This window comes from Carcharodon carcharias, chromosome 30, assembly GCF_017639515.1.
Source record: "Carcharodon carcharias isolate sCarCar2 chromosome 30, sCarCar2.pri, whole genome shotgun sequence".
In the NCBI taxonomy this organism is placed as follows: Eukaryota; Metazoa; Chordata; class Chondrichthyes; order Lamniformes; family Lamnidae; genus Carcharodon; species Carcharodon carcharias.
In genome coordinates, this window is record NC_054496.1 from 27,302,101 (window position 1) to 27,320,225 (window position 18,125).

An 18,125-nucleotide genomic window follows, 5' to 3' on the forward strand; every position below is an offset into this window, starting at 1 on the left:
GAGCTGATGGTTAACCTGTACCTCATCTCCATCTACCTGACTTAATACCTTTGTCAAAGATAAAGCTATTAATCTGATTTTGAAATTGACCGTCAGCATTTTTGGGAGATATCTCCACTTTCTTTTGTGTGAAGGAATGCTTCCTGACACGTCCCCTGAACATCTTATCTCTAATTTTAAGATTTCTCCCCTTGTTCTAGATTCCGCACCCCCCCCCCGTCCCTCACCCCATCCATCCATCAGAGGGGAGTTTCCCTTCATCTACCCCTTCAACTCCTTTGATCATCTTAAACAATTACATTTGACCATCCTTTAAATCATCTAAACTCAAGAGAATACAAACCAGGTTGATGCAACTTGTCTTTGTAATTTAACTCCTTTAGCCTGACAACAGTCTGGTCAACCTGCACTCCAACCCTTCCATGGCCAATACCCCCTTCCTGAGGTTCAATGACCTGAATTGAATGCAGTATTCTAGACAGGGTCTACTCAGAACTCTGTACAGTTGTAATTCAACTTCCACCCCTTTGTATTGCAGCCTTAACTGACATTCAGTCCAACATTCCAAGTGCCTTTTTAATTATTTTTGGGCCTGATCAGTAGCTTCTAGTGAATTCAGCATTTGAACCCCTAAATCTCTCAGCTAACCCAAAGGTCTGAGGTTCTCACTGTTCAGAAAACACTCCGACTTATCTTTTCTTCATCTAAAGTGGATGACCCCACACTGAACTTCTTCAGTGTTAGTTTTGCCCACTCACTAATCTATCAATGTTCCTTTGAAATGTTCTGCATTAACCGTACTACCTAATTTAGTAGCAGCGTTAAGATTTTGGCTCTCTATTCCGTCATCCAAGTTATTTATAAGTACAGTGAAAAGCTGAGGCCCCACTACAGATCCCTGGGAGACACCACTAATCACATCCTGCTGACTTGAGTACATTTCCAATATCCCTACTCTCAGTCTATCTCCGAATCAATCCCCTACTTAAGCAAATATATTGCCTCCAATTCCATGCAGTCTGATTTTAGTCAAGTATCTTATGTGGAACCTTGTCAAATTCCTTATAGAAGTCCACATAAATAAACTCTTTAGACTCTCATTTATCAACATTTGTTACCTCTTCAAAACTTAAATGTTCCTTAGAAATGACTTACCCGTTACAAGTGCTTCACTTTTTATTCATGCATGGGATGAGTGTGTCTCTGGCAATGCTTGTCCATCTCTAATTGCCCTTGAGAAAGTGGTGGTGAGCTGCCTTCTTGAACCGTTGCAGTCCATGTGGTGTAGGTACACCCACAGTGCTGTTAGGGAGGGGGTTCCAGGATTTTGACTCAGCAACAGTGAAGGAACAGCGATATACTTCCAACTCAGGATGGTGTGTGACTTGGAGAAAAGCTTGCAGGTGGTGGTGCTCCCATGAGACTGCTGCCCTTGTCCTTCTGGGTGGTAGAAGTCATGTGTTTGGAAGATGGTTTCGAAGGAGCCCCGGTGAATTGCTGCAGTGCATCCTGTAGATGATACACACTGTTGCTACTGTGCACCGGTGACAGAGGAAGTGAACATTGACACCCATCCGCCACCTTCAATCAAGCAAGTTGATTTGCCCTGGATGCTGTCGTGGTCCATGAGTTTTGGAGCTGCACCCAGTTAGGCAAGTGAAGAATATTTCATTGCGCTCATGACTTTGTGCCTTGTAGATGATACAGGTTTTGCAAGGAAGGCATAGCTGAGTTACTTGCTGCAGGATTCCCAGCCTCTGACCTGCTCTTGTAGCCACGGTATTTATATGGTTGGCCCAGTTCAGTTTTTGGTCAATGGTAACCCCTGGGATATTGACAGTGAGTGATGCCGTGATAGCAATACCTTTGAACACCAAGGGGAGGTGGTTAGATTCTCTTGTTGGAGATGGGCATTACCTGGCGCATGAGTCCAGTTGCTCCAGCAGCGAATGCATTCAAGGAAACCCAATTTTGCACAGTGGACCTCAAATAGCCCAAACGACTTGATGTCTTTTAGACACAGTCCCTGAATGCCCTTTTTTTTTGCCCGTACCACCTTGGCAGGGATTGCACTTTTGGCTCATACACAATGTGCTTTCCTTCCCGTCACAATGAAGACCAGGCATCCATTTAGCCTCCAAAAACCAGGCAAAGGTGCCACTGATTCTGTGTCACTGTCTCTTGCTGGATTAAGGCTCTACAACTCGCCCAGGCTGAATTCTTCATGTTATGACCCTACAGAGTCACTCAGTTCTTCAACCATGGAGTGCATCACCTTTCAGCCTGACTCTGTTCTAAGCAGTTATATATATAGGAACACAGAGGCACATAGGAATACATGGAATGTAGGAATGTGCAGGCTGGAAACAACGACTTTGGTCCATCTGGCCAACCCCAGATGTCACAAACACAAGCTATGTCCATCAGTTGGTGCACTTGCCACATGCCTGGCCAACTCCCTCTAGTAAAGGTGCTACCATCTTTGATCACCTTCCAGGACAGCAAAATCCAAACCTTCTCCAACCTGTATGCAAAACAGTTCTACCAGAGCCATTTATTCACCTCCGCCCTGAGCTTCATTTTGTGCTCGTTCTGGTCACTCCTGGACTTTGGTGAACAGTTTCTCTACTTGTTGATACTCAGAAGGATCTTGACTACATCAATAAGATCCTTTTTCAACTCTCCCTTATCGTAAAGAAACTCAGTTCGTTCAGCCTTGCCTTTAACTCTGGTATCTGATAGATAGTCCTTCACTATTCTTTTTGCAGGGCCATAAAAAGACGATCTGTAAAAAGACGATCAGAACAACGCACAACATTCCAGAGAGAAATGAACCAATGCCATGAGGTGCTGTTCCATTGCATCTTCCACATAATCCTATTTCCTTTATTTGTCACTGCTATTTGTTCAGGTGGCTTGAATACACTGACCAACAATGCCCAGGCATCCTTTTCCTATTACGTGTTCTGGTGTCTTTCAGTTGAAAGATACCGCCACTTGAAGCTCTGCGACCAATCCCCATTCCAAACACTGAATCAGTTATGTTTGTGCCAATCTAAGGGAAATGCTGCCATGGAATCAGCGTGATTAACATAACAAAAGAATATAAAAACAGCAGCACGTAACCTATTGAAGCCGCAAGGACATGAAGCAGTGTACCCCCAAAACCATATTTCCTACACATCTCACAGACAGTACCTCATGAAGAAAGGTGGATTTGAATTGCTGTTCAGGAGAATACAACAAAGGTATAAATTCCATGACTTAGACTAAAACAAAACTCAGGATGTTCCAAAAGTTAATGGAGAACAGAAACAGTAAAGAAACAAGCAATAAAAAAATTACAACTTGTAAAAGATTAGAACATGAGGAGTATGTCCATTATTAAGGAGGTAATAGCAGGACATTTAGAAAATCTCAATGCAATCAGGCAGATTCAGCATGGTTTTATGAAAGAAAAATCATGTTTACCTAATTCTTTTGAGGAAGTGCAAAGCAACCAAGTGGATAAAGTGGAACCTGTAGATGTGGTGGGAGTATTTGGATTTCCAAAAAGCACTCAACAAGGTTACACATCAAATGTTATTCATAAAATAAGAGCTCATGGTGGAGGGGGCAACATATTAGCACAGTTAGAAGATTGGTTAGCTAACAGGAAGCAGGGAGTAATGATAAATGGGTTACTTTTCTGTTGGCAAGCTGTTATTAAGAGTACCACAAGGATCAAATATTTGGGGCGCCAAATATTTACAATCTATATCAATGACATGGATGAAGGGACTGGATGCACGATTGCTAAATTTTCTGATCACAGAATCACAGAGTGCAGAAGAGGTCCTTCGGCCCATCGAGTCTGCACCGACACTTGAGAAACACCTGACCTACCTACCTAATCCCATTTACCAGCACTTGGTCCATAGCCTTGAATGTTATGACCTGTCAAAGATAGGTATGAAAGTTGTCAAGGGGACATAAAGAATCTACAGGGGATGTAGATAGATTAAGCAAGCAGGCAAAAATTTGGCAGATGGAGCATAATGTGGGAAAAAGTGAACTTATCCACTTTGGTAGGAACAACAGAAATTAGTAGCAGCATTTTATTTGAACAGAGAGAAACAGTAGAACTCCACTGTACATGAATCACAAAAAGTTGGTATGAAGGTGCAGCAAGTGATTAAGAAGGCAAAATTAATGTTGGCGTTTATTGCAAGGGGAAGGGAGTATAAAAGTAGGAAGTTATGCAGGATGTTGCTGAGACCACATTTGGAGCACTGTGCACATTTTTGGTCTCAAGAAATTGCATTTGTAGCAGTTCAGAGAAGGTTCATTATACTGATTCCAGGGATGAAGGGGTTATCTTCTGAGGAAAGGTTGAGCCTACACGCAATGAAGTTTAGAAGAATGAGAGGTGATCTGATTGATATAAGATCCTAAGGGGGTGACAGGGTGGTTGCAGAGAGGATAATTCCCCTTGTGGGGGAGTCGAGAACCAGGGGACACAGTTTAAAAATTAAGGGTCTCTCATTTAAGGCTGAGATAAGGAGGATTTCTTTCTCTCTGAGTTAGTCTGTGGAACTCTTCCCCCAGTAAGAAATGGAGGCTGGGTCATTGAATATTTTTAAGTTAGGTAGATTTTTTATCAGCAGGGGGTTAAGGGTTATTGGGGGGGCGCGGGTATAGTGGTGTTGAGGCCACAATCAGATCAGCCATGAGTTTATTGGCAGAGCAGCCTCAAGGGGCCAAATGGCCTACTTCTGCTCCTAATTCTTGTGTTCTTGTATGTAGAAAGAAAAAAGATATTTTTGTAGTGTGAGAACAGTTCATGCGTCAAATTTTTCAATGCCAAAGCTATAGATGCACAAGAGAATGAACTCTGTGGCATGAAAGCCCTCCATTTTTTTTTTCACTACATGGCTTCTACAGACAGAGTGACAGGCCTGCCTCCTGGATACTGCCAAAGCCACAACTGCAGCCTCTGGCAGGAATGCAACAGCAGTCACCCCAGTTCTCTCCTCCCCTGCACTCCAAAGCTGGGGAGCTTTCTAGGCATCTCACGCAGCTGGGAACAGCAAAGATCAACCTGTAACTGAGCACACTGCAATCTTCACAATCCGACGGATAACAATTGTACAAGTGCCTACAAACTGTACAACTGAAATACACTGGTGAAAATCCCTTAAAGGTGATAGGGGCTCTAGGGGAAGCTGCTCATAAGCCATTTGCTTTGCTGGCAGGAACTTGGCACGAGCCATGGCCAAACAACTCATCCAATAACTTTGCAAGTACTTTAGTGGAAATACTGCTCCAGGGCACAAGGCAGAAGGAGCTTTGAACAGGTGGAAACATTGCTGCATGCAGAACGCTCGGGTGATTCTCCTACGCTTCACGAAAGAATCTTAAAACAAAAAGGGCAGGAATCAAGCCTATTTCTGGCTGTGAACATAATGAGTAAAGTTTCAAAACAGGCCCCCTGTTTCGTAAGCAGGCAACTCTCATCCTTCCTCACCTGTTGCATCACGGTGGATTGGAGGCAGGGATTTCCGCCCTTTGCCACCTTTGAAGCTGGAGCGCCGCCACAATACAGACCGCGACTGTGGGCTTTTCTTGAGCCGTTTGTTGGGAGACGGTGCCTCACTGGCCTCAGGTTCTCTGGTGGGGCTGGCAGGGGCCACCTTGGTCTGGGAGGCCGGGTTCACGCTGTCACATTCTTCAGAGGTCAGATTGGCACTGACACACTGACCAGGGTTTAGCCTGGCGCTGCGCCGGGTCGGGAGGCTGCTCCTTTGCGGGGCTTCATCCTGCTTGGCGGCACGTTCTAGAAAAAAACAAAGTGAAATGACGAAGAAAGCATTCAGCAACAATAAAAACAGAAGGTCTTCCGCCATGTGGACTGCATCTGACTGAACACAAGTAGCTTCATAAAGAAGTGACAGCTTCCTTTCTCATCTCTTCCACATTGTAACAGAAATTAAAGAATCAAGGGTATCAAGAGAATCGCTCAAGCTGTTTCCTGCACGTGGGACTATTGTCGACTAAATACATAATGTCAGAGTGCATTTGCTAAATACTGGTTCCAATATGCACTGTTCTTGCTCCAGACCACTGTTAACTTCCAACTCCAGAGTCACAATAATTGAAATATTAACCATTATTTATGGTTTAATGTTAACGGTATCTAGATTTCCTATCGGCATAAGTGCAAAAGAAGCACCACCCAGAAAGCTCCCGATGGTGATGCAGATGGAGGCAAGTGAAGCAGTCAACTAAGTTCTACATCAAATGTTACACACAGACAATATTACAAGAGAAACATGCAGATAGCAGTGAAGAGGGACACCATTTCTGTAATTTTAAAGAAAGCTCAACCAAAAGGAAACGGAATAAATTTATATAGAATGGACGGCACACAACAGGACATTCAGCCCAACTAGACTGTTCTGGTGTTTATACAGCATTCAAGCAAAAAGATAAGATTACAGTGCCAAACCATGTGAGCAACAGGCAGAGGAATGGATGCCAGCAATGGCACATAGTGCTACACTCATTGCTGCATGCATTCGCTTATTGCATGATCATAGTTATACACTTTAGTCATCAATGAGAAACGCAGAGAGGCTTTTAACTGTGCAAGTGGCAGACTATTAAGCATTGAAGCTAAAGACTTAAAATAATTTGCTACAGTTGATCCTTGGTGTTTTCTCTGCCAGACTTTACTTAAAGGTTTAAGATGTGTAGTCATACTACAAGGGAGGGAAAGAAAGAAACTTTCGCACTGATTTGTATGAAAATTTGGGCATGCCTTTTATCTTTTAAAAAGAAATTTCATTCATACACAGGTCAGTTATTATTGATGATAAAACAACAGCAGCAAAGCAATGTGACCTCTCGGGGGGATCTGAACATAACCAAGCTGCCTATCCGCTCTCTTTACTGTTCCCTCACAATATCTAGCTGCGGTGAGCAATGAGTTAACTAACATTGCTGGATCTCTTTCAACTTGCTGGCAGCAAGGTCTAACCATCTACAGGGTACATATGGGCCCTATTTTTACTTTGTTAGCACTTTACATTTGCCCACATTGAGCTTTGTTGGGCACTAATGAGCCTCAGTGCAATCCTTATGTAGGAACGCTTTGTATAACCCTGTACTTTGTCAAATGCTTACCCTCTTTCTACAAGCTTTGTACATTTCCCATTACCTCCTTTTTTTAAATTTTCCCTCTTCAGAACACATTGTCTGACTTTTTACAGCACGTGGATAGGTGCGGTATCTGTCTCCACAGGATGTTTGTGAATGATATCACTGTGTATACAGTGAACAGATTTCTTACCAGGGTTCCCAGGCTTCTGATGTTTGGCACATTTTCCTTTAGATGAGGAACTCTACTGAGAAAAGAAAATGTTGTGTGTTAAGATTAATGGTTATTACAGTTTGTTCAGAATGAAGATCGTCCTGCTGTTCTATAAGATCGCTATATTATACATCACTATATGTAGAAACTACTTGTGCTGCCATTTTATACACTTAGATCTAAACTGAATTTTTGATACATATTTTAAATAAGTTATAATGGTGAGATATGCCAATTCAAATTAAAAGATCGATCTTTGAGTTTGACGAATGAGCACAGGTACAGGTGTCTCAAAACTGGCAGCCATTGGTCCAGGTCTGTGCCGGATTTTGGATCTTGCTGGATTTTGGAGAGAAAAAAAATCAGAACCTTAATCCAATTAATAAGACACATGAAATTAAGTGAATAAGTTTCTTTTTATTAAAGTTTGAAAAAATACATTAACAGTGAAGAACTAGGGTTTGAAAGGAAATTAATAGGGCAAGTAAGACTGACTCTCAGGCTGTGATGGATTCAAAGTACAGGTGTGCTAGTGAAGCTAGCAGAGAACCGCAGCTTCCTGTATTTAGAAACACGACCTATCAGCTATTTCAAAGAACTTCAAGCACAGCGCATGGAGTGAATCTCACTGGCCAATAGTCAAACTGAGAAACCCTTAGCCTGGTTCACCTCCATTGTGTATTGATTAAAACATCAATTAGGAAATTACTCTGGAATGTTCTTGGGAAGTCTCAAAGTGCAGAGAGCAAAACATTTTTTTCTCTCAATCTCTGTCCCCCGCGGTATCTTTGACCAATGACAGTGAGGGAGTGCTAGGAGAGTCACAGTACGCCAGTCCAGAGGATGCTTCCCATACTTTGGGACCAGGTTAGGTGGACTGGACCAAGCCAAGTTGGGTGGGGGCAAAGGTCGCTATGACCATTCGGAGCACAGGAAAAGACTGGCGTGCGAAGCTGACAACTAGTGAGCCACTCATTTAATAACAATTAAAACTGGTGCACGGCGGCTTATAAAAATGCCCAGTTTTCAGTCAGCCGGTTTTGAAACACTGCACCTGTATAATGTAATGTTCCCGTGCTGAAGTGATTTGCTAAAACCTCTGAGCAGATGAAGCTGTCTTTTGAAAATGGATTGTGTAGGGCAGGATGGAGAGAAGGGTATCAGAGGTGAACCAGGTCAGTGCGTATGATTTATATAACAAATGCGTTTTGTTTCCTTACTCTCCAGCAGGCATCATCGAGGAGGATCTTGCCCCTAGCCTGAAGACAAAGAAGCCAGTTGGCAAGATAAGCTAACTCAGACAGGGCCAAACATTAAACCTGGGGTTGTTGTGCTCTCAATGCTCAGCTGCTGATTGGATAAACTTGTGAGCCACTGGAGAAGGCAACATTCCCTCTTTGTGTCACTCCCTGACCTTTCCATGCCATTCAAATTTCTTGCAAAGAGGGTACCCAGCCAATCCTTCTTGCTTAACACTGACCCCAAAGTAAAGGGTGGAGAAATGTTGACATCACTTTTTATGTGAAGTACAAAGACACACCAAAGATTTTTTTTAAAGAATACATTACTGACCTGATCTGGTAACGGTGTATTTTGACAGGAGCTCCGGAGTCTGGTCATCAGAACAGAAACAGCTCGTAAATAGTCAAAGAGATAGAGAAAGGATTTTCAGCAAATATGTTCTAGGGAAACAAAAATCAGCAAACATTTTCCAAAAGCAAGTTCGATACACTCCCCCTCACACTTATCGCTTCAAGAAAGAGAGCTTGAATTCCTATAGCACCTTTTGCAACCACAAGATGTCCAAAGATGCTTTACAGCCAATGAAGTGCATTTGACGTGCAGCCACTGTTTTAATGCAGGAAATGCAACACACAGCAAGGTGCCACAAACAGCCAGATAATCTGTTTGTGAGATACTGGCTGAGGGGGTAACTATTGACCAGGGCATCAGGAAAATTTGCCAGCTCTTCTTTGAATAGCACAGTGGAATCTTTTACATCCACCTGAAAGGGCAGAAGAAGCCTGTTTAACATTATACCTTAATGATGTCAAAGCACAACATTTCTTCAGTCCCGTACTGAACAGCCAGCCTAGATTTTGCGATCGACCATCCACTTGAATCCACAACCAATGTTCCCTCTCTTCTTTTTTTAAAAAAAGTGCATGGCCTCTTTCATTGTTACTTTTGCACAGCTGACTTGTGCATGGCCTGCATGGGAGCTTACAGCTTGCAACTCAGAGACAAGAGTGTTACTAATTGACCTGAATGACACAATAAGCAGCGTTGCTTCCACATCAGTGTATTGTATAAACCCAGTACAAGAAAAATTCCATGACCCCAAAACACTTTAATTCTGTTTCTGCAATTCCAATGCGATTTCATGTTCAGTGAAAATTCACTTTCATTGGCTAATAAAATCCATTATAAACAGTTGCAGGTACTGTCTCTTCCCCTTCCCTGCCCCTTTCAAAACTGATACCATCATACACCTTGGACATAAGAAACAGGAGCTAGAGGACTGGTGATTCAGCCCTTTGAACAAGCTCCACCACTCAATAAGTTCATGGTTAATCTTCCACCTCAGCTCTACTTGCGCACTTTATCCCCACATCCCCTGATTCCCTTAGTGCCCACCCCCTCAAAAAGAGTTGACCTCGGTCTCGAACATACTCAATGGCCAAGGAACCATGATCCTCTGGGGTACAGAAGCCCAAAGATCCACAGCGCTTTGAGTAAAGAAATTTCTCTTTATTTTTGACTTAAATGACTGGTATCTTATTTTGAGACTGTGGCCCCGCGTTCTCCCAGTCAGGGGAAACAACCCATCAACATCGACCCTCTCAAGCCCCTTTAGAGTTTTACGTTACAATGAGATCAACTCTCATTCTTCCAACCTAGAGAATATAAGCTTAGTCTACTTGGTCTCTCCTCATAGGACAACACCCTCACCCCAGGAATCAGACTTGCAAACCTTTGGTTGCACTCCATCTTTATCTTTCCTTAGGTACACATTGAAGCAAAAGGTAAATAAATGGAGTTGAGGAGAAGGTCAGTCATGATCTGACTGAATAGCAGTACAGGTTCCTTAAAACAAATGTGGCTTCCAAAATCCAAGTTCACTCTTCCCACAACTCAGAATCAGAATCACAGTGCAGAAGAGGCCCTTCGGCCCATCGAGTCTGCACCGACACGTGAGAAACACCTGACCTACCTACCTAATCCCATTTACCAGCACTTGGCCCATAGCCTTGAACGTTATGACGTGCCAAGTGCTCATCCAGGTACTTTTTAAAGGCAACCCATCTCCACCACCCTCCCAGGCAGTGCATTCCAGACCGTCACCACCCTCTGGGTAAAAAAGTTTTTCCTCACATCCTCCCTAAACCTCCTGCCCCTCACCCTGAACTTATGCCCCCTTGTGACTGACCCTTCAGCTAAGGGGAACAGCTGCTTCCTATCCACCCTGTCTATGCCCCTCAGTCTTGTACACCTTGATCAGGTCGCCCCTCAGTCTTCTCTGCTCCAACGAAAACAACCCAAGTCTATCCAACCTCTCTTCATAACTTAAATGTTTCATCTCAGGCAACATCCTAGTGAATCTCCTCAGCACCCCCTCCAGTGCAATCAAATCCTTCCTATAAAATAGCAACCAGAACTGCACACAGTACTCCAGCTGTGGCCTCACCAAGATTCTATACAACTCTAACATGATCTTCCTACTTTTGTAATCTATGCCTCGATTGATAAAGGCAAGTGTCCCATATGCCTTTTTCACCACCCCACTAACATGCCTTCAGAGATCTATGGGTACACATACCAAGGTCCCTTCGTTCCTCAGAACTTCCTAGTTTCATGCCGTTCATTGAATACTTCCTTGTCAAATTACTCCTTCCAAAGTGTATCACCTCACACTTTTCAGGGTTAAATTCCATCTGCCACTTATCTGCCCATTTGGTCTATATCTTCCTGTAGCCCAAGACACTCAACCTCACTGTTAACCACCTGGCCAATCTTTGTGTCATCCGCAAACTTACTAATCCTACCCCCCACATAGTCATCTATGTCGTTTATATAAATGAGAAATAATAGGGGACTGAGCACAGATCTCTGTGGTAAGCCACTGGACACTGGTATCCAGTCACTAAAGCATCCTTCTGTCATCACCCTCTGTCTCCTACAACTAAGCCAATTTTGAATCTACCTTATCAAATTACCCTGTATCCCATGTGCCTTTGCCTTCTTTATAAGTCTCCCATCTGGGACCTTGTCAAAGGCGTTGCTGAAATCCATATAAACTACATCAACTGCATTACCCTCATCTACACACCTGGTCACCACCTCAAAAAATTCAATCAAATTTGTTAGGCATTACCTCCCTCTGACAAAGCCATGCTGACTATCCCTGACCAAACCTTGCCCCTCCAAGTGGAGATACATTCTCTCCTTCAGAACTTTCTCCAATAGTTTCCCTACCACAGACGTGAGACTCACTGGCCTGTAGTTCCCTGGCTTATCTCTACAACCCTTCTTAAATAGCAGAACCACATTAGCTGTTCTCCAGTTCTCTGGCACCTCCCCTGTGGCCACAGAGGAATTAAACATTTGGGTCAGAGCCCCTATGATCTTCTCCCTTACCTCTTTCAGCAGTCTGGGACACAAATCACCTAGACCTGGAGATTTGTCCACTTTTAAGCCTGCTAGCACCTCCAATACCTTGTCACTCCCTATATCAATTTGCTTAAGAACCTCGCAATCTCTTTCCCCGAGTTCGATACCTTCATCCTCATTCTCTAGGGTGAAGACGAATGTGAAGTATTCATTCAACACTAACGATGTTCTCTGGCTCCACCCACAGATTGCCCCTTGGTCCCTTATGTGCCCTACTCTTTCCCTGCTTATCCTGTTCCCATTTATATACTTATAGAATATCTTGGGGTTTTCCCTACTTTTACCAGCCAGAGCTTTCTCATATCCCCCCTTTGCTCTCCTAATTGCTTTCTTAAGCTCCACCCTGCACTGTCTGTACTCCACTAATGCCTCAGCCGATTTGCTTCCCTTGTACCTGCTAAAAGCCTCTCTTTGCCTTCTGATCGTAACCTGAATATCTCTGGTCATCCATGGTTCTCTGGGCTTGTTACTCCTTCCTATCACTTTAGAGGGAACATATTGAGCCTGTACCCTCCCCATTTCCTTTTTGCACACCGCCCACTGTTCCTCTGTAGATTTCCCCACAAGTAACTGTTCCCAGTCTACCTTGGCCAGATCCTGCCTTATTTTATTAAAATCCACTCTCCCCCAATCCAAAACATTTTTTGCAACTTGTCAATTTCTTTGTCCATAACAAACTTAAACTGTACCATGTTGTGGTCGCTATCAAGAAAATGCTCCCCCACCACCACCTCAGCCACCTGTCCAGCTTCATTCCCCAGAATTGTGTCCAGCACTGCACCGTCCTTTGTTGGACCCTCTACATATTGACCTAAAAAGTTCTCCCGTACACATTTCAAGAAATCCACTCCATCAAAGCCCTTAACACTATGCCTATCTCAATTAATGTTGGGAAAGTTGAAATCACCTAATATAATTACCCTATTGTTTTTGTTTTTACACACCTCCACAAATTGTGCACATATTTGCTCCTCAATTTCCCGCTGACTATCTGGGGGTCTATAAAAAACACCTAACAATGTGGCAGCCTCTTTTTTATTCCTCAGCTCTACCCACAAAGCTTCATTCGATGCCCCCTCCAAGATATCATCTCTCCTTACTACAGTGACTGACTCTTTAACTAATAATGCAACGCCTCCTCCTCTTTTACCCCCTCCCCTGTCTCGCCTGAAGATTCTATATCCCGGAACGTTGAGCTGCCAATCTTGCCCTTTCCTCAACCACCTCTCAGTGATGGCTACTATATCACAATTCCACATGTCAATCCTCACCCTTAACTCATCCGTTTTACCTGAAATACTCCTGGCATTAAAGTAGAAGCCATCCAGCCTTGCCTTACTCCTTCGAAGCTGAATGCAGCTGTACTCCCTCTGACTTGATTGTTTTACTGTATTATGATGTGTCCCTGTTCTGCTAACATTCTGTGTCCCCTCCTCCTGCCAAATTAGTTTAAAGTCCTCCCAACAGCACTAGCAAACCTGCCTGCTAGGATGTTAGGCCCGCTCTGGTTCAGATGTAGACCGTCCCGTTTGTACGGGTCCCACCTTCCCCAGAAACGGTCCCAGTGATCCAGGAATCTAAAACCCTCCCTCCTGTACCAACTCTTAACCCACGTATTCATCTGCGCTTTTCTCCTATTTCTGAGCTCGCTAGCACGTGGCACTAGGAATAATCCAGAGATTACAACCCGAGAGATCTTGCTTTTTAGTCTACTGCCTAACTCCCTGAATTCTTGATGCAAGACCTCATCCCTCTTTCTACCTATGTCATTGGTACCAACATGTACCATGACCTCTGCCTTATCACCCTCCCCCTTCAGGATGCCCTGTAGCCGTTCAGTGACATCCTGGGCCCTGGCACCAGGGAGGCAACATAGCATCCTGGAGTCATGTTGACGGCCACAGTAGCGCCTATCTGTTCCCCTGACTATAGAATCCCCTATTACTATTGCTCCTCCTCCCCTCCTGTACAGACAGGCTGCTTGTGGTGCCAGTAGCTTGGCTTTGTCCACACTCCCTAGAGGAATCCACGGCCACATCAGCCTCCAAAATGGAATACCGATTTGCAAGCGGGACCCCAGGGGACTCCTGAACTACCTGCCTATTTCTCTTGGACTGCCTGGTGGTCACCCATTTCCTTCCTCAAGTCCCTTCATCTTCGGTGTGACCACCTCCCTAAATGTGCTATCCACGATGCTCGCAGACTCGCGGATGCTCCACAGTGTCCCCAGCTGCCGCTCCAGCTCTGAAACCCGAGCTTCCAGGAGCTGCAGCTGGACACACTTCCTGTACACATGCTGGTCCCAGGCACTGGAAATGTGCCCGGCTTCGAGTACTCCTGCAATGACTTATTCCTTTAAATTAAACCTTTTAAGTCAATTACTCTAGGGCCCTTCTTTCCTGATCCTCATTAATGTAGAATATACAAACTATAAACCACAAGTTTATACTATAAGTGATTAAAGTAGTAAATTAATAATAATAAACTCCATGGCTGAATTTCTCCAGATATCCCTAGAATTCACTGTTAGAATCATATATCTCAAGACTAAGTTTTCTTTCAGAAAATGGAAGGATTGGGCATGATCTGGACATGCGGATGCTAACCTGGGATTTGGAACTGTCAACAAGCAGGCCTCTTCAAGAAATCACCTGACTTATATAGCGTTTGAGAAGCAGTTTGATTGTGTTGAACTGCAAAGCACTATAATTAATGAAAAACTGGGAGGCAAAAAGGCAATCACATGGGAGAAAGGCAAAAAAACTTAAGTCATGAACCTGCTTGCTCTGAAGGCAGTCTTGTTGGAGAACAAGCTGAGAAAGGAAGGCTTCCTTGACTGGCACCCTGTCTCTACCTTGCCTAAAGCTGTGCATGGCTATCATCCTGGAGCCAGAGAACCCCCATCCAAATGTAGCTAATTTGCATTTTGACCCGCAAAGCTGAGATCAGTTTGTGAGAGCTTCCAGGCATCCACCAGAACCAGTGGCCTGTCTTCCCATGAGAGAATTTCAGGTCAACAGCGCCAAGGTCCTGCGGACTTTATCCTTTATTTTATAACACTCATCCTTCAAAGCCCACTTCTACAGAAAGACTATTTGTCCTTTGTCTGTGTACGCGCTGGGGAAATTCTTTAGGAAGAGATAGGTAGTTAAACAATTGTGTAACTAGTATTTGCAATTTGTTAAAAGAAGTTTTATTTCAAAATAACTTAATCATTGAGTTTTTGAAATAAGACTGGTCAGAGTCTCATTTCTTCTGTGTACTAGAGGTATAGGTAAATAATTGGCCATTTCGGTGAGAAAATTAAACATTTAAATTAATGGTACAGCTTATGGAATAGTGGGGCTCGATAATTTCCGCACATCTCCTATCCCGGAAGTATCCTGACCTGCTTCTCTTCCTCCCCACTGCTCTGTCTATACATTTAATTTATCACCTCCTATCATTCCCATTTCTACCAGTAGTATCAGTACTTCAACCTAGCATTATATAACTGAAATATTTCAGCATGATTAGGAATAAATACATAATTCATTGTAATACTAGGTATTTTTTGTAATTCAGAAAAATATGGTATGAAAATTTCACCATTACACTTTGCTGAACCTTGGCTTCATCAATGCCAACTAGAAAATTCAGTTCTCAGAGCACTCTGCTGGTTGGGCCAATGCAGTAAAACATTTTTTTTTAAAAAAAAGAGGAAGAGAATTTATATTATTCTACAAGATATCTGAGAACAGATACACAATGACATTATTCATCTTCCCCCGTCCCCCACCAAAGTATTATACAGCTTTCATTAGGATTAAAGGACTGAAATTTATATAGTGCCTTTAAAACCACCAGATGCCTCAATTTACTTGTTTTTATTTCTATACAGCAGGCAATATTCGCTGCTTACAATGCAGCCTCCTCTAAATCGGGGAGGCTAAATGTAGAATGGGTGATCGTTTTGCAGAACATCTCCATTCAGTCCGCGAGCACAATTCTGAGCTTCCAGCCGCCTGTCATTTTAAATCTGCACCTTGCTCTCACTAACCTTTCTGTCCTTGGCCTGCTGCAGTGTTCTAATGAAGCTGAACACAAGGTCGGGGAACAGCACCTCATCATTCTACTGGACACTTCTGGACTTGACACTGAGCTCAACAATTTTAGATTGTAACTTCCTTCTGTGTTTTTCTTTGGTTTGTTTATTTCTCTTGTTTCTCTTATTTCCGTTATTTAGCTTTTAGCTGGCAGCTATTCAGGATTCTGCCATTCACACCTCCTCTGGATACATCTTGTTTCTTTATTTGTCCCATTGCACCATGAACCCTTTTGTCATTTTGTTGTAGGGTGGCCAAATTGTGCTATTAATGATAGAGTTGATCTGCAGACATCTCTACACTGCTGAGATAGCCCGTGCTACTCTCCTATTGGTTACAACAGATCATGTGACCTTGCCTAACAAGTATTATTTCTAAAGGTATATTACACACTAAATAAAACCACAATTACTACACGTTTAATCGCCTTTGTTTTTATTCCTCTCCCCACCCTCCCGCCTTTCACTTGCTCAAAACATTTCTAACTTCTCCCAATTCTGATATAAGGTCACAGACATGAAACGTTAACGGTTTCTCTCTCCACAAATGCTGTCAGACCTGAGTATTTCCAACATCTTATGCTTTTATCCCCATGTACTTCTACATTTTATGATTCATGATTTATGAATTGTCATCAGCAGTGAGGCAAAAGGCTCAGGACTAAAGCCACAATAACATCTGCTGCACTACATTCAACCAGCCATGTGTAAACACATATTTCATTATGAAAAACTTGCATTTATTAAAAAATAGCATCCTTCAAACCTTCAGGAAGTTTACAAATCATTTGGAGCATTTTTGCAGGGCAGCAACTGGTACTAGGTGGAGGGAAACATCTGCCAATCTAGGCACAAGCTCCCAAGTTGTAAGTGACCAGTTGGCAATGGAAGAATGGTCACCAGGACACTGGGAAGAACATCTTCACTCTTCATCTTCTTGTGGGGAAGGGGATTTGGGGGGGGGGGGGGGGGGGGGGGGCGTGTATTTAAAGCAACCAAAACGTATAACTTATACAGTAGCACTCTCTCTCTCTCTCTCTGCTGGCCAACCCAGGCTTGCAGTCTTGCTCAAATCACTCAACTGAGACTCCCAGGCTCAGTCTCCCGTGGTAGAAATATGGGACAAAAGGCATCCCTTAAGGGACGAGGGACGAACAATCAAAATAAGGGGCAATCCCTTAAAATACAGGCTCCACCAGAGCCTCCCCCCAAAAAATCTACCATTGTCCTTTCTATCCCCGTCTATACAGCTGCCAGTTTTATTATAAAACACTCTGGCGGAAGTGGCAGTCTTTTAAGCAAACCTGAACTCGGGGGTAACGGAATACCTGAACGCTGGGTACCCCCGCTTTATCACAGGACTCATTATGCCGAAACGGGCACTAACCTTTTCTTGATGCTATCGCCGTCCGCCATTTTCTTCCGCCCTTTCCCGCCCACCGCTCAAAGCGCGCGAAGAACCATGGCCGGAGAACAACCGCTTCAAGCCTGACGCATGCGCCCCAGCCGCAAGGCAGGCCGGTCATTGTAGTGGCGCCGTCCAGATTGGCGCGGCGAGCTGAGGCGGCCTGGGTAGCCTCGTCCGCTGCCAGTGCGCACGCGGGGTGTGGCAAAAACCCGTTGCCCCGCCTCCTTTTGCAGGGAGTCGCAGCCATGCGCGAGGCGGTGCCCTCCCAACCGCCAGTAACGGCCGTCCGCTAGCTGATGAGGTAATTGCGGTTTGGAGAGGAGGCGGAGGTTGAGGTTTCCGGAAAGAGCCGAACAAACCCGAGCCGCCGACGGGAGCTCGGGGAAAGTTCCGACCTGCATTGGCCGGAGGTTCGTGGGGCGAAATCATCCCAGGGAGAGTGTTTCAGGTAAAGGACACGGTGCTGCCGTGTGGGTATGTGGGAATTGGGGAGGGGAGGGGTGGGGTAAGGAACAGGCTGTCTGTGCCGGGTCTGCCGGCTTTGGGATGTACCGCGTTAGCGAGGGAGTGAAGCTCACCTGGGCAGAGGCAGCCCCACAGGTGAGCATCAG

At 44.1% G+C, this 18,125-nt stretch overlaps 2 protein-coding genes across 3 annotated transcripts in view; one reads left to right on the forward strand and one right to left on the reverse strand.

Annotated features, from left to right (window-relative positions):
- The window catches only part of LOC121271188 (kinetochore-associated protein DSN1 homolog), a 36,964-nt gene extending 19,358 nt beyond the window's left edge, over positions 1-17,606 (reverse strand). The window contains exons 1-4 of one of the 2 annotated variants that reach the window (XM_041176955.1): positions 17,494-17,606; positions 8,924-8,963; positions 7,331-7,382; positions 5,507-5,815 (exon numbers count right to left, since the gene is read on the reverse strand). In XM_041176955.1, coding sequence (XP_041032889.1) covers positions 5,507-5,815; positions 7,331-7,382; positions 8,924-8,963; positions 17,494-17,522 — 430 coding nt within the window. In that variant the 5' untranslated portion in view covers positions 17,523-17,606. Of the gene's footprint in view, positions 1-5,506; positions 5,816-7,330; positions 7,383-8,923; positions 9,034-17,493 lie in introns of both variants that reach the window. The other variant, XM_041176956.1, reaches the window with a different exon arrangement.
- A 179-nt stretch (positions 17,607-17,785) lies between these two features.
- mvb12a (multivesicular body subunit 12A) overlaps positions 17,786-18,125 on the forward strand; it is a 35,345-nt gene continuing 35,005 nt past the window's right edge. The window contains exon 1 of the mRNA XM_041176966.1: positions 17,786-17,962. The gene's annotated coding sequence lies outside the window, so the exon portion shown is untranslated. The remainder of the gene's footprint in view (positions 17,963-18,125) is intronic.